The sequence below is a fragment of the Hemiscyllium ocellatum genome, chromosome 16, assembly GCF_020745735.1.
Source record: "Hemiscyllium ocellatum isolate sHemOce1 chromosome 16, sHemOce1.pat.X.cur, whole genome shotgun sequence".
Taxonomy (NCBI): domain Eukaryota; kingdom Metazoa; phylum Chordata; class Chondrichthyes; order Orectolobiformes; family Hemiscylliidae; genus Hemiscyllium; species Hemiscyllium ocellatum.
This window is the reverse complement of record NC_083416.1, coordinates 74,215,947-74,232,831: the sequence shown is the minus strand read 5'-3', so window position 1 is coordinate 74,232,831 and position 16,885 is coordinate 74,215,947. Positions and strand designations below refer to the sequence as shown.

Sequence of the window (16,885 nt, the reverse complement as noted above, 5' to 3'; positions counted from 1 at the left end):
GTTAGTCTAGAGAGCCAGGTATTGTTCTGGGGATCTGGGTTCAAATCCCACCGCCACTGTGGACAGTAGAATTTAAATTCAAGAAATATCTGGAATTAAGAGTCTAATGATGACTGGGAATCCATTGCCAATTGTCAGGAAAATCCCATCTAGTCCTTCAAGGAAGGAAATTGCCATCCTTACATGGTCTGGCCTACACGTGACTCTAGACTCCCAGTAATGTGGTTTACTCATAACTGCCCTCTGGGCAATTAAGGATGGGGAACAAGTGCTGACCTAGCCAGCAACACTGACATCCCATGAATGAATTAAAGAAAAGATGATCCTTTTGCTAATCAGAGCACTGTTTCTCAATCTTCCTTCTCCAGATACTTCCATTTGTTTGCAGGGGGCATAGACTGGTTCACCTTATAAAGGTCCCCGACTCAGTTGCAGTAAGCTGTCACTTCTAATGAATGAGGGTGAATAAACTGACTATCTTCAGGCTTGGAGACTTTTTACTGAAAAGCAAAAACAGCTCCTTCCCTTTCACAGGTCTGATAAAATATAAAGCATATAAAATTACAAAGGTTACAGATAACATCGAAGTAGAGAGGATGTTTCCACTGGCAGGTGAAACTCAGACAAGAGGGCTTGGCCTCAAAGTTAGGGGGAGCAGATTGAGGACTGAATTGAGAAGGAATGTCTTTACCCAAAGGGTTATAAATCTATGGAATTCCTTGCCCAGGGAAGGATGTTACCTCAGTAAACATTTTTAAAGCTAAGATAGATATTTTTCTGAACAATAAAGGAATTAAGAGTTACAGTGAGAGGGTGGGTAAGTGGAGCTGAGGGCATGGAAAGATCAGCCATGATCTTATTGAATGGCGGAGCAGGCTCAAGGGGGCAGATGGCCTACTCCTGCTCCTAGTTCTTATGAAGCCTTCTCCCTGAACATGCACATATCCCAAGTGGCTCAGCTACTTAGGAGCCAATCACGTTGTTATTGGCAGGCAGAAGGCTTATGTCATTGAGGGTCACTAATCAACAGACCATTCAGCCAACAAATCACCATTTGCAGTCCCCTGGCTCGAGCCTATCTGTGTAACTAGCCTTCCTCCACTGCTTGAACAAGCAGCTGTGTAAACTGCACTTCCAAGGAGGATCAGCTAACTTGCTTTCAAGAGGTACCGTAATCCTTTAACAATTCTTGGCTTTTGAAAAAAGGACTTTACCCCATCAGTCCATAATCAAAAATACAGAACAATTAAAGATGGAATCCTTACAGTGTGATGGGACATCAGTGGAACAGAGGTCAGTGTGGTGGAGAGTGAATGATCATTATGAGAGAGCTCAGATTGAATGAGATGACAGTGACCTGTCTACCTTTGTTCCAGGAATCCTTGAATTTTTCCACCACCAGCTCAAGGACATCATTGAGTATGCGGAACTGAAGACCGATGTGTTCCAAAGTCTCCGGGAAGTTGGCAATGCGATCCTTTTCTGCCTGCTCATCGAGCAAGCTTTAGTAAGCATGGCTGTGAGAAATTGGGGTAACTGGGTGAGGAGTTTGGAAAATACTGGTGTCCCACCGCTCCATATGAGGGATGGTAAAGTTGTTGTTTCATTTCTGCCATACTGATCCATGTTTACCCAAATGTTCAATGCACAATCAGGTGGCCCCCAGAGTAATAGTAAGTGTGTCATCTACATGATACACTTTGGTTACTCATCAAAACTCCTTTAATAGCACCTTCCAAGCCTGTGACCTTGACCACCTAGAATCACAAGGTCAACAGATACATGGGAATACCGTCAGTTGCAAGTTCCCCTCCAAGCGTGACTTCGAAATTTATTGCTGTCCCTTCAGCATCGTTGGGTCAAAGTCTTGGAATCCTCTCCCTAACAGCATTGTGGGTCTACCTACACCACATGGGCTGCAGCAGTTCAACAAGGCAGCTTACCACCACCTTCTCAAGGGCATCTAGGGATTGACCTTAAATGGGAGCCAGGTCAGCAATGTGTCCATTCCATGAAAGAATACAAAAATAAAATCCTCTTGGTTCTGCCAAAAGATATAAAAACAAATCACAAGTATTTCTAAAATGATGTTGAGGAGATGAGCTTTTTGAGGACTTATCCAGCTGAGTTATGCAGGAGCATCTGAAGTTAAATAGAGGGGTCAACAAAGCAACTTCAGTGAAAGATATGATTTGGAGATGCCGGTGTTGGACTGGGGTGTACAAAGTTAAAAATCACACAACACCAGGTTATAGTCCAACGCGTTTAATTGGAAGCACTAGCTTTCGGAGCGACACTCCTTCATCAGGTGGTTGTGGAGGGCACAACTGTAAGACACAGAATTTATAGCAAAAGTTTACAGTGTGATGTAACTGAAATTATACATTGAAAACTACGTTTGTTGGGTGAATTTGTACTTGCAGAGTTACATTGTACTTTGCTCAAAAACTGCGTGAATCCATGTAAGACTCTGTTAACTCACTTTTTAGATTAGAATCAGTCTACGCATTATGGCACAGACAGGGAACACAGGGGGCTAACACCTTCAACATCTTAATGTCCTATCTGGCTGACACCAATTGTTACAGTTAACCTGAGAATGTAACTTCTCTTTAAAAAATTTTGTGATTTACATATGAAAGAAGTGAAACTATCACAGTCATTCCAATAGATGAGAGACTCAACAGACAATCAAGGTATTTTTCAATATATAATTTCAGTTACATCACACTGTAAACCTTTGCTATAAATTCTGTGTCTTACAAGTGTGTCCTCCACAACCACCTGATGGAGGAGCGTCGCTCCGAAAGCTAGTGCTTCCAATTAAACCTGTTGGACTATAACCTGGTGTTGTGAGATTTTTAACCTTCAGGGAAAGGGTTAGTGTATTCAGAGGTGGGCTTTGCTCGGAATTTTGTAGGAAAGGAAGATGATAAATTTGGGGACTTGACAGATGGATTTAGGTATGAATTTTAAGGTGCTACTAAATCTTCTATCCAATAAGAAGCTGGAAGGCTGACAATATGGGTTTTTGTCATCGAGTCGGTTCTTTAACGGGTAGGGAATGGTTGGTTCTGTAGTAAATATTCTCCAGCTCCTTTAGAACTTGGTCAGGCTGACATTTGTTGAGTTTTTGCTGCTTTGTAGATTGAACATGAATCAACATGGCTGTTTTTGTTCAGTGACTTGAAAAGACTTTCTCTTGCTTACAGTCTCAAGAAGAGGTTTGTGATCTTCTGCATGCAGCACCTTTCCAGAACATTCTACCTAGGGTCTACATCAAAGGTCAGATGTTTAAATAAACTTTGGGTATGTGAATTTGAGAGAGTGTAACTGTGTGCCTGCCTGTCTATTAACACGTGTGTACAATCCACATCTGCAACGCTGTGTAAGTGAATGATCTTTGCATCCAAACTTGTGCCCCAGTGACGTGTAACAAAGTTCCTCATTGATCCTGTCCCTCCTACATTCGGGAGTGGCTACCCTGGTGATTCCTTGATTCTTCCTGGATGTTCTGGAGTTTATGGGGTGGGTTTGCCTGAAGCCCCTGTTGGTATTCCGAGTCCTAAATCTAAATGGAACTAAAAGAATGCTGAGAAGGGGGTGACGATGTTAGATCTGGTGACTGCAGTTACTCAGGTCAGAGGATGGTCCCCACCCTGTCGAACATTTGGAAAACTGGGTCCCTTGGCAAAAATGCAGGACAGAAAAGGTTTTGAATGTATGAATGAGCTCACTGACCTGTAGTGTATCTGACTGGGGAGTAAGGCATGGATATGGAAGCTGGAGAACAAAGACTCACGAGTGTGAGAATGTGCATGAAAAGAATGTGATTTGTTGTCTTATTAACAGAGGGTGAACGATTGGAGGTCCGAATGAAACGTTTAGAAGCAAAATATGCTCCGCTGCACCTTGTTCCTTTAATCGAAAGGCTGGGGACACCACAGGTAAGGGAAAGATAGTCCTGTGAATACTGTTTCCCCCAAACCTGCTTTACGTTTGATCGTTTTCCCAAGTCGACAATGGCAGCGCAGGACACACCCAGTGGGACACTTGGCCAACAGGAGCTTTGCGAAATGGGAGCCTCCTACACTGGGACACCTGCCCCACAGGGGACATAACGAGTGAGAATCTCAAACAAAGGAACACCAACTCCCACTAGACAAACCTCATCCAGTTGGGAGTGTGCCCATTGGGAACCTTGCCAGTCATGGCCAGAATTCCCTGGAATGGCCAAGTCCTCGGTTAATCATTGGGCTTTGCCACACCACCAGCAGCAGGAACAGTTCTCTGTCCCATTAAATACGATCCCTTTTGCCTACAAGTCTTCCCTCATTACCCCTCACCTTAAAACGAACCAACGCTGGACCTCTCCATCTTTGTAAACTGCAGGCACATCTTCAACATCCCTTTCCCCTCAGTGAGCGTGTTGTCATCTCCCAAACCCATGCCCATCTTTCCCGTAAGGTCATGTTTAAATTGCTCTCAGTGTGTTCCCACACCTTCCATGTCACTAAAGTGACTCCCACCAAAGGTACCATCTCACATCCAATGTGACTGTGACCGAGCTGACACCTCCCTCCTTTCACCACTTGTCGGCAGCCTTCAAACTATTTTTTTAACCACTGCCTTCTTCTCAAAGCCTATTCCATTGTCATGGAGCCGCCCATGCTTGGTCCCATCCTTCCTGAATCAGTGTCAGTGAGCACCCTCAGTCCTTGAACAGACGCCCCTTAAAATTAGAACTGTTTGGGCAGGCTTTAAATCACCTTGCGTCATGACTCCCTTCGTGTGGCTTGTTCTGAAATTGCGTCTGATTTACATCCCTGCTAATGGCGTTCGGCTGGGTCAAGGAGACTTCAAGTTGTTGCTGTATCCCAAACATAAGCTCCCTTTGTGGGTGGGCTGATGGGGGATAGTTTCTGTGAAGACCCTTATTGGCAGAGTGCTCACAGTTCACGCCGGTGCTGGAGCCAGGTCAAGTTATGACCAGGTTACTTCGACTATCGGCCTATCCATGGCCCATTGGATGCTTGAGGACGCGGCTTGACCTCTGTGACCTACGACCCCCCCCATTCCCTCAGCCCAAGCCGTGACCTCAGGCATCTCCAGCTGCTGGAGCAACGTGACCAGCGGACAACGTTGGCCTCTGAAGAGTTTCTTTCCTAAATTTAAAACTGTTTTACCCCCCCAGAACTTTTCGCAGCGATGGAAAGACAATCTACCAGTCAGTGTAAGTAAACTCCATCAAACCTTTAGCTCATCGCAGCCAAGGTTGCCCCTGGGCTGGGGGTAGCATCAGCCTCAGGGATGGAGGGGTGAAGGGAGGGTGGGTCATACACCCCAACCCAAATGTGTGTGTGTGTGTGTGTGTGTGTGTGTGAACTCTGTATCCCAGTGAGAGTCAGTGTGTGTGTGGGACCATGTGCCCAGTGAGAGTCAGTTTGTGTGTGTGTGAGAGACCCTGTACCCCAGTGGGGGTCTGGGTGTGTGTGTGCGCGTGTGTGTGTATGTGTGTGTGTGTGTGTGTGTGACCCTGTACCCCAGTGAGGGTCTGTGTGTGTCTGTGTGGGACCCCGTATCCCAGTGAGAGTCAGTGTGTGTGGGGGGGAACCCTGTACCTCAGTGAGGGTCTGTGTGTGTCTGTGTGGGACCCCGTATCGCAGTGAGGATGTGTGTGTGTGTGTGTGTATGTGTGTGAGACCCTGTATCCCAGTGAGAGTCAGTGTGTGTGGGGGGGACCCTGTACCCCAGTGAGGGTCTGTGTGTGTGTGTGTGTGTGTGTGTGTGTGTGTGTGCATAGGACAGTAACCCAGTGAGAGTCAGTGGTCTTGGATGGCTGGGCGGTTTGGGGTGAGGCAGTTGGAACCTAAACGAAGCCTGAATCAACCATCTTGCACTCGGCCGGTGAGCTGGCTGTGCTGAAGGGGAAGCTGTGTTTTAGCAGCTGTGAGTGAAATGGTGTCATGTGTGAGTCTCTTGCACCCTGTGTCCTCAGAATTGGGCCAAGCGGGAAATGTGACAGTTCCCAGCAGCACTCAGCAGATGAGCTAAAGATGTCAATATAAACGTGAAAGGTTTTATTTTGTTTTTAAAGTGCGTTGTGTAGCAGTAATTCGGTCCATTATGTGTGGTACTCAGCTCGATTCCCAAAGCGAGTTTCTTGCTGTGTTACCGCTGTTCACGTTGTGTGTCCGTGTCCGCAGCAAATAGCCATCGCCCGTGAAGGAGACCTGCTCACCAAGGAGCGTCTGTGCTGCGGCCTCTCCATGTTTGAGGTGATCCTGACCCGCATTCGGAGCTACCTGCAGGATCCAGTGTGGAAGGGACCTCCTGCGACAAACGGGGTCATGCACGTGGATGAGTGCGTGGAATTCCACCGGCTGTGGAGCGCGATGCAGTTTGTTTACTGTATTCCCGTTGGGACCAATGAGTTCACGGCCGAGTAAGTGCAGGAGTGCGAAGGGTTAACTTGCGGGCGGGAGGGACGGCCCTGAGCCTGATACCAGCAACTCCACGACGCACTGACACACCAGCACACAGAGAAACACAAATGAGGCACAAGAGGAGGCCACTCACCCCTTCTAGCCTGTTCCACCTTTCAGTAAGCTCACAGCTGAGCTGTTTTTAACCTCACCTCTACATTCCCGCACATCCCTGTTAATCTTTCATCCCATTGATCATGAAGAATCTGTCTCTTCCTTCGTCATATGTTCAGATTCTCCATACTTTGTCTTTTGAGGAACAGAATTCCAAAGTCACTCAAATCTCTGAGGAAGATCTCTTTTCTCATCTCTGTCTTAAAGGTGCGCCCCCTTGTTTTTAAACTACGATCTTTAGATTCTCTCACAGGAGCAACCATCCTTTCAACTTTCACCTGGTCACGTCCCCTCAGGATCTTGTATGTTTCAAATAAGTTACCTCTGACTCTTCTATGTTCAAGAGGATACAGGCCTAGCCCTTCAGCTTTTGCGCATAAGGCAATCCACCCATTATAGATATGGGTTTAGTAAACCGTCTCTGAACCACCTTCAACACATTAACACATTGAACGGAAATATTCACATCGGAGTAAACCATTTGGTCTTTTGGGCGTACTCCACTGTTCAGTATCATTGTAACTGATAGAGTCATAGAGATGTACAACATGGAAACAGACCCTTCAATCCAACCCGTCCATCTTGGGCTTCAAACTCAGTTCCTCACCTGCTCTGCAGTATCCCTTAACTCCCTGAGAGACCGAAAACCTGTGTCCCCCAGCTTTAACTGTAATCAGTGATTGTGCCTCTGGCATGGACAATTCCAAAGATTTGCAACCCTTTTCTGTGAGGACATTTCTCCAAATCTCAGTCCTAATTGTCCGGCCCGTCATCCTGATGCAGCCCCTCCGTGGGTAGATTTCAGATCAGTGGAAACATCGACAGGCTGCTTCAGAACATTCTGGTGAAAGCATCATACCGTAGATACTGTAAAACTGAAATGTAACAAAAGAAAACTTTGTTATAGAATCCCTACAGTGTGGAACAAGTCCTTTGGCCCAACAAGGAGTGAGGGAGGCTGAGGGGTGACCTTATAGAGGTTTATAAATTCATGAGGGGCATTGATTGGGTAAATAGACAAAGTCTTTTCCCTGGGGTCGGGGAGTCCAGAACTAAAGGGCATAGGTTTAGGGTGAGAGGGGAAAGATATAAAAGAGACCTAAGGGGCAACGTTTTTACACAGAGGGTGGTACGTGTATGGAATGAGCTGCCAGAGGAAGTGGTGGAGGCTGGTACAATTGCAACATTTAAGAGGCATTTGGATGGGTATATGAATAGGAAGGGTTTGGACAGATATGGGCCAGGTGCTGGCAGGTGGGACTAGATTGGGTTGGGATATCTGGTCGGCATGGACGGGTTGGACTGAAAGGTGTGTTTCTGTGCTGTACTATGACTCTAAGTCCACACCAACTATCTGAAGAGTATCCCACCCCAACCCATTCCCTATCACTCTACATTTACCCCTGACTAATACACTTAACCTCCACATCCCGGAACACCACGGGCAATTTAGCATGGCCAATCCACCTAACCTAGGCAAAAGTGAGGACTGCAGATGCTGGAAATCAGAGTCTAGATTAGAGTGGTGCTGGAAAAGCACGGCAGGTCAGGGAGCATCCCAGGATCAGGACTGGCACATCTGGAAGAAACCGGAGCACCCGACGGAAACCCACACAGACACGGGGAAAACGTGCAGGCTCCATAAAGACAGTTGCCCGAGGCTGGGATCAAACCCGGGTCCCTGGCGCTGTGAGGCAGCAGTGCCAACCACTGAGACACCGTGCAGCTCTGCAGAAACTCAGCAGCTCTGGCAATCTCTGTAGAGAGAAACAGCATTAATGCGTCAAGGGTGATTTGGCTGTACTCAGGATTCCAGCTCTCTAAAGAGAACTCCTCGCAATGTTAACTCTGTTTCTCTCTCCTCAGATGCTGCCAGACCTGCTGAGTTTCTGCTTTTGCCTCAGAACACTTTTGCCCTCATTCCTCTGATCTCCAGAGAGTCCTGGCTCAGTTTATTCAGGTGCCTCTTGAGACTGATGAGGTCTTAACAAAACATTATGCAGCACGGTGGCTCAGTGGTTAGCACTGCTGTCTCACAGCGCCAGGGACCTGGGTTCGATTCCATCCTTGGGCGACTGTATAGGGTTTGCATGTTCTCCCCGTGTCTGTGTGAGTTTCCTCCAGGTGCTCCAGTTTCCTCCAACAGTCTAAAGATGTGCATGTTAGCTGGATTGGCCATGCTAGTAGATTGCCCGTCGTGCCCAGAGGTGTAAAGGCTAAATAGATTAGTCGTGGGATATGTGGGATTATGGGGATAGCGTAGGGAGCTGGTCCAGGTGGGATGTTCTTCAAAGGGTGAGTGTGGACTCGACAGGCTGAATGGCCTCTTTCTGCACTGTTGAAATTCTATGATTCTGTAACTAGGCATACCTGCTACAGAAGGATTAGTCAGGTGAACCTGCGCTGTTCCTGCTCTCTAATGCCCATCCTTAGATATGGAAACTAAAGCTGCAAACCCTGTGGTCTCAGCAAAGGCCCGTACAATTGAAGCAACACACCGTTTAGTTTGGAAGGATGAGGGGGTAATCTAATTGAAACATACTGAAGTGAGTGGATGTTGGGAAGGTGTTTCCATTGGTCGGAGAGATAAGGCCCTGAGGGCACAGCCTTAGAGTAAAGGGAAGACCTATTAGATCAGAGATAAGGAGAAACTTTTCCAGCCAGAGGGTGGGAAATCTATGGAATTCAGGTCATTGAGTATATTTAAGACTGAGATAGGGTCTTGAGTATCAAGGGTTACGGGGAGAAAGCAGGAGAATTGGGTTGAGGAACGTATCAGCCATGATTAAATGGCAGAGCAGACTCAAGGGGAATGTCTCCTTCGAATCCTCCCACTTCCTCCAGATGAAAGGGGTAGCCATGGTCACCCCCATGGGCCCCAGCTATGCCTGTCTCTTTATCCATAACGTGGAACAGTCCATCTTCCGCAGTTACACTGGCACCACTCCCCACCTTTTCCCCTGCTACATTGATTACTGTTTCCGCACCATTTCGTGCTTCCATAAAGAGATTGAACAGTTCGTCAATTTCACCAACACATTCCACCCCGACCTTAAATTCACCGGGACCATCTCAGACACCTCTGTCCCTTCCTGGACCTCTCCATCTCCATCAACGGTGACCAACTCAACGCTGACATTTTCTACAAACCCACAGCTACCTGGATTACACCTCCTCCCACCCTGCCTCCTGTAAAAATGCTATTCCTTATTCCCAACTCCTCCGCCTCTGTCACATCTGCTCCCAGGAGGACCAGTTCCACCACAGAACATACCAGATGGCCTCCTTCTTTAAAGACTGCAATTTCCTCTCCCACCTGGTTGATACTGCCCTCCAGCACATCTCATCCACTTCCTGTACCTCTCCCCTCGAACCCTCACCCCTCCAACCGCAACAGGGACAGAACCCCCCTGGTCCTCACCTTCCACCCCACCAATTTTCATATACACTGCATCATCCTTTGCCATTTCTGCCACATACAAACGAACCACTCCACCAGAGATATGTTTCCCTCCCCACCCCTATCCGCTTTCTGTAAAGACCATTCCCTCTGCAACTACCTTGTCAAGTCCACGCCTCCCAACAACTCACCCTCCCCTCCTGGCACCTTCCCCTCCCACCGCAGGAATTGCAAAACCTGTGCCCACACCTTTCCCCTCACATCTTAACCACCCCGACGCCTGGAGGAAGAACACCTCTCCTTCTGCCTTGGGACCCTCCAACCCCAGGGCATCAATGTGGATTTCACCAGTTTCCTCATTTTCCCCTCCCCTCACCTCACCCCATTTCCAACCTTCCAGCTCAGCACTGTCCTCATGACCTATCCTGCCTGCTTATCTCCCTTCCCGCCTATCTCCCTTCCCACCTATCCACTCCACCCTCCCCTCTAACTTATCACCTTTACCCCCACCTCTATCCACCTATCGCACTCTCAGCTACCTTCCTCCCAGCCCCACCCCCCCTCCCATTTCTCTCTCCACCACCCCAAGGCTCCCAGCCTCATTCCTGATGAAGGGCTTTTGCCTGAAACGTTGATTCTCCTGCTCCTCGGATGCTGCCTGACCAGCTGTGCTTTTCCAGCGCCACACTCTCGACTCTGATCTCCAGCATCTGCAGTCCTCAATTTCGCCTGAATGGCCTAATTTCTGCTCCTCTGTCTTATGGTCTTATTCCTGTACTGCAGTCCCCTTGCAGTAAAACGGCAACATGTCATTTATCTTCCGACTGGCTTGCTGTACCCTGTGTGCTAATGGGAAACGAGCTGTTAGTGTATACTGAAATGCCACCTGCACATGCACACATTGACCCTTGCTCAGGAGCAGGAGCAAAGCCAGGTTATGCATTTACTGTGTGCCAGGACTGATGCAGTAGGATTTCCGACACTATCACCAATCCACGCGAGTCAATAAGTGTGGCGCTGGAAAAGCACAACAGGTCAAGAGGCATCCAACTTTTCGAGCATTCATCAGGAATGCTTGGAACATCGATTCTCCTGCTCCTCGGATGCTGCCTGACCTGCTGTGCTTTTCCAGCACCACACTCTCGACCCTGATCTCCAGCACCTGCAGTCCTCACTTTCTTCACTGTATCTACCAATTGACACTCCTCCCACTGATCTTTAAAACAAACACATTTTAAGAAGAAAATTTAAAAAATAAATCCCTCAGGCTGTTGCAGCTAGGGCCGATGTTTAATGCCTATGCCTAGTTGCCCTGAGAAAGGTTTGCTGGTCATTTTCTTTCACTGATGCTACGTTGTTAATTACAGTTTTTGTCTGGAACTGAATTTAAATCCTCAACTTCTCCTAGTGGTATTTGAACTCTCAACTATGGGCTTTTTGTCTCAGCACTAGATAATTTAGTTCCGATGAGTAATTCCAAACAGTCCATCCTCACGTTAATCCTGTGGTTCCTGGGATTGGTAGAAAACTGAAACACTGACAGAGTTCCTGTCCTCTCACATTGAAAACTTGCATTTCAGTAGCACCCGGCATGACTAAGAGAAAGTGAGGTCTGCAGATGCTGGAGATCAGAGCTTAAAAATATGTTGCTGGAAAAGTGCAGCAGGTCAGGCAGCATCAAAGGAGCAGGAGAATCGACGTTTCGGGCATAAGCCCTTCTTCAGGAATGGGGAGGGTGTGTCCAGCAGGCTAAGATAAAAGGTAGGGAGGAGGGACTTGGGGGAGGGGCATTGGGAATGCGATAGGTGGAAGGAGGTTAAGGTGAGGGTGATAGACTGGAGAGGGGGTGGGGGCGGAGAGGTCGGGAAGAAGATTGCAGATCAAGAAGGTGGAGCTCAGTCTGAGGGTTGGGACTGAGAAAAGGTGGGGGGAGGGGAAATGAGAAAGCTGGAGAAATCTGCATTCATCCCGTGTGGTTGGAGGGTTCCTAGGTGGAAGATGAGGCGCTCTTCCTCCAGCCGTCATGGTGCTATGGTCTAGCGATGGAGGAGGCCAAGGATCTGCATGTCCTTGGTGGAGTGGGAGGGGAGTTAAAGTGTTCAGTCACGGGGTGGTTGGGTTGGTTGGTCCGGGTGTTCCAGAGGTGTTCTCTGAAACATTCCGCAAGTAGGCGGCCCGTCTCCCCAGTGTATAGGAGGCCACATCGGGTGTAGCGGATGCAGTAATTGATGTGTGTGGAGGTGCAGGTGAATTTCTGACGGATATGGAAGGATCCCTTGGGGCCTTGGAGGGAAGTAAGGGAGGAGGTGTGGGTGCATGTTTTGCATTTCTTGCGGTTGCAGGGGAAGGTGCTGGGAGTGGAGGTTGGGTTGGTGGGGGGTGTGGATCTGACGAGGGAGTCACGGAGGGAGTGGTCTTTCCACTGCAACCGCAAGAAATGCAAAACTTGCGCCCACACCTCTGGCCCGAAACGTCAAATTTCCTGTTCCTTGGATGCTGCCTAACCTGCTGTGCTTTAACCAGCAACACATTTTCAGCCCACACCTCCCCCCTCACTTCCCTCCAAGGCCCCAAGGGATCCTTCCATATCCATCATAAATTCACCTGCACCTCCACACACATCATTACTGCATCCGCTGCACCCGATGTAGCCTCCTATACATTGGGGAGACAGGCCACTTACTTGCGGAATGTTTCAGAGAACACCTCTGGGACACCCACACCAACCAACCCAACCGCCCTGTGGTTGAACATTTTAACTCCCCCTCCCACTCCACCAAGGACACGCAGGTCCTTGGACTCCTCCATCGCCAGACCATGGCAACATGACACCTGGAGAAAGAGCGCCTCATTTTCCGTCTGGGAACCCTCCAACCACACGGGATGAATGCAGATTTCTCCAGCTTCCTCATTTCCTCTCCCCCCACCTTATCTCAGTCCCAACCCTCAGACTGAGCACCACCTTCTTGACCTGCAATCTTCTTCCCGACCTCTCTGCCCCACCCCCTCTCTGACCTATCACCCTCACCTTAACCTCCTTCCACCTATCACATTCCCAACGCCCCTCCCCCAAGTCCCTCCTCCCTACCTTTTATCTTAACCTGCTTGGCACACCCTCCTCATTCCTGAAGAAGGGCTTATGCCCAAAACGTCGATTCCCCTGCTCCTTGGATGCTGCCTGACCTGCTGCGCTTTTCCAGCAACACATTTTTCAGCCCGACATGACTAAGGTTGGTGAAGTGCTTATTGAAGGGTCACTGAGAAGTCAGTGTTTTAATCTGGTGCAATGTGACAACCAAGGTTCACGTGGTAAACCTCCACTAAACTGCATTCAATCAGCTTAGAATGGTCCGTGAATGAGTTTGAACAACTTTCAAAGAGATTTCCTGCATTTCTGCAGCGCCGTTTTCCATCTCGGGATGTCTCAAGGTGCTTTACAGACGGGAAAATGCTTTTAATGTTGTGGAGATGTTGTAATCTCGGCAAATTTAGAAATAAAGCAGTTGAATGCAGGAGTGCTGTGTTTGACTGTATCTGCTTCCTCCCTCAGGCAGTGCTTCGGAGATGGTTTGAACTGGGCTGGATGTTCAATCATCGTTCTTCTGGGACAACAGCGACGTTTTGACTTGTTCGATTTCTGTTACCACTTACTGAAGGTTCAGAGGCAGGACGGCAAGGATGAGATTATAAAGAACGTGGTAAGTATCTGCTCCATAGGCAGCACTGGTTCAGGCCCCAGACACCAGAGATGATCTGAAAGATGGGAGTGAGATTGTGCTTATTGTCTGTCGAGGGGGTGAGTGATGTTGGGCATGCAGGGTCCCCCAGGAAGTCAATTTGCCTCCAAGGAGGAGATGGCCTATTGGTATTATCACTGGACTTTAATCCAATGACCCAGGTTAAATTCTGAGGACCTGGGTTCGGATCCCACCACACCGAATGGTGGAATTTGAATTATCTTTGTTTAAATCTGGAATTAAGAGTCTAAAGATGACCGTGAATTCATTGTCGGAAAAAAACCTCTGGTTCCTAGATGCCCTTTAAGGGAGGAAACCGCCACTCTGACCTGGTCTGGCCTGCATGAGACTCCAGACCCACAGCGATGTGATTGACTCTTAACTGCTCTCTGGGCAATTAGATATGGTAACTAAACACTGACCAGCCAGAGTCTCCCATATCCCACAAGTGAATTAAAAAAAAACTCAATGGAGCCATTCCCTTTGCCCAGAGTGAGTGTGAGATTCCTTTGCACTCTCAGGACCTGGACAGCAGTTTGTCCTTCAGCAAAGCATGAATTCTGGAACCCTGCTCCCCCAGAATCTGAACTCGACATTCCAGACTAGGGATATCTCTTGCCTGGATCTACTTGGGTTTGACAGTAATCCCAATGCACTTCCCAAATGGATTGAGAGTTAGTGATGTGCGCCATTTTATCCAGGCCTGGGTTTTACAGAATTTGCTCCCCCCCCCCCCCAGCTGTGGGAAGAAATATCAAGCTTGGAAAAACATGTTGGCGCAATGGAGTGATGTTGACCCTGAGCCAGAGAGTATGTCCGTGCCAAGCACAAGGTTTACGAGTCATCATCTTAGTTTGTCCAGTGACACAATCAATTCCCATTGGTTCCTTTCACCTCAGCATCCAATGGACTGGATAACAGAGATTGAAATGAGTACTGGATCCACAAACTAGGTTTCATAGAATCCCAACAGTGGAGGAACAGGCCATTTGGCCTATCCTGTCCACACTGGCCCTCCAGTGAGCATCCCATCCTATCGTATCCCTGCATTTCCCATGCTGATCCATCAAGCCTGTAAACCACAGGGCACTACGTGCAATTTAGTGTGGCCAATCCACCATCTTTGGGCTGTGGGAGGGAACCCACACAGACACAGGGAGAATGTGCAAACTCCACACAGACAGTTGTCTGAGGCTGGAATTGAGCTCAGGTCCCTGGCTTTGTTAGGTAAGTGGGCTAACCACTGAGCCACAGCTTGTATCCCCTTCACTATTGATGATTAAGCAGTGACCTAATTGAAGTATTTAAGGTGATTAAGGGAATTGACTGAGTAAAAAAAGTGAAATGACTTCCTCGAGTGTGCAAATCCAGATCAAAGGGATTGTAACTATCAAATTAAAGCTAGATCATTCAGAGGTAATATCAGGAAGTGTGACTTCTTGCACATGGTCAGAAAAACCTGGAACACTGTTCCCCAAAAATTTGAAGCTCAGGTTGGGCTGGGGGACTTGGGAAATTTTCAAAGCAGAGAATGGTAGATTTCTGTTCAGTAAGGGTTACCACAGCGGGTAGGTGGAGTTAGGATGCAGCTCTGCTGAGTAATGGAGCAGGTGCGGGGGGAGCTGAATGGCAGTCTCTTGTTCCTGGGTCAGCATCTCAAAAGCCTGATTTGGTGTTGTGTGCATTGTGTGCTTCCCACAGCCTCTGAAGAAGATGGCGGACAGGATCAGGAAGTACCAGATCTTGAACAATGAGATTTTCGCCATGTTGAACAAGTACCTCAAGTCAGTGGAGAACGACAGCTCAACGGTTGAGCACGTGCGTTGTTTCCAGCCACCGATTCACCAATCCCTGGCCACCACCTGCTAGAAGTGACACTGACCTTTGACCCGTGACCCTCGTTCAGGAGGAGATCCAGATGCGGAACTGAGCTCAAGAGTCTTCAAGGACCCCATTTCTGGTTCAGTTTACAGTGGTATCTGGATTCCCTTGTGATCCTCACCCTCAACTACGGGTCAGAGGGGTTTATCCCTTAACCCCTCCATGTCACTTTATTTCAACTGAGCCATTTAGGGACAAAAACAAAATTTCACTTTAGCCTCTGAGTATTTGCAGCTAAAACTGAGCTGCCTTGTGGTGGATACTTGGGAGTGAGCTTAATCTTACTGTTAGGAGGGTTCACATGGGAGCAACATGATTTATTGGTCAATTCTGCTGTGCGTCCTGTCCTGTACACGTACCATACTCTCGGATTGTTAATGTTGTGTTATTGTAACCTGGTGCTCCCTAGACACCAAACCCTTGCCACCTGCTATATCTAAGCACTTTGCTGAGCCCTAGTGACAGTGTGACGGGAAGTTCCCCGAGGGTTTCAATAAGTAGTGTCAGAAATTAAGAGCACAATGTCATTTCCCCATGGAAGTTTATGGTCACCTTGCCTGCCACTCCACAGAGTCTTTCCTTAAAAGTCTCTGATCTCTCGCATATTTGGAAGGAAGTGTTTTGGTGTGTAAGCTTACATTTCTATAGATCCTATCCCAAAGTGCTTCACAGTTAATGGTCTATTTCAGAAAGCCAATTGGTGGAGGATGGAACTGGAGCTAATCATTGCACACTCATTTATTCACAGAGTTACATGGTACAAGAATACACCTATCCTAGGAATTTAATTTTGGGCTCTTGTCTAGATTCAGGGACTCAGAAGTATTTTTAATCAGCCTGTTCAGAGATGTTACAACACAACTCTGGAGCAGATGGTTAAAAATCACACAACACCAGGTTATAGTCCAACAAGTTTAATTGGAAGCACACTAGCTTTCGGAGCAACGCTCCTTCATCAGGTGATATTACCTGATGAAGGAGCGTCGCTCCGAAAGCTAGTGTGCTTCCAATTAAACCTGTTGGACTATATCCCGGTGTTGTGTGCTTTTTAACTTTGTACGCCCCAGTCCAACGCCGGCATCTCCAAATCTGGAGCAGATGGGATTTGCACTCAGGCTTCCTGGTCTAGGGGTAGGGATAAGACGGTCCGCAAGGGCTCGGATCAATGCTGAGATCATGCCCTCCAGCTGCAAACAGCTAAATACAATTAATACACAATTAACAGCCTGCTGACTATAATTCTCAATATGTCTGGTTTTATCAGAGCC

At 47.9% G+C, this 16,885-nt stretch overlaps 1 protein-coding gene across 4 annotated transcripts in view; it reads left to right on the top strand.

The window, feature by feature from the left end:
* Positions 1-16,506, top strand: part of cyfip2 (cytoplasmic FMR1 interacting protein 2) — a 114,221-nt gene extending 97,715 nt beyond the window's left edge. For 3 of the 4 annotated variants that reach the window (XM_060836935.1, XM_060836934.1, XM_060836936.1), the window contains exons 26-32: positions 1,377-1,507; positions 3,213-3,285; positions 3,853-3,947; positions 5,195-5,233; positions 6,207-6,445; positions 13,550-13,697; positions 15,438-16,506. In XM_060836935.1, coding sequence (XP_060692918.1) covers positions 1,377-1,507; positions 3,213-3,285; positions 3,853-3,947; positions 5,195-5,233; positions 6,207-6,445; positions 13,550-13,697; positions 15,438-15,605 — 893 coding nt within the window. In that variant the 3' untranslated portion in view covers positions 15,606-16,506. The remainder of the gene's footprint in view (positions 1-1,376; positions 1,508-3,212; positions 3,286-3,852; positions 3,948-5,194; positions 5,234-6,206; positions 6,446-13,549; positions 13,698-15,437) is intronic. The other variant, XM_060836937.1, reaches the window with a different exon arrangement.
* The last annotated feature ends 379 nt before the right edge of the window (positions 16,507-16,885 follow it).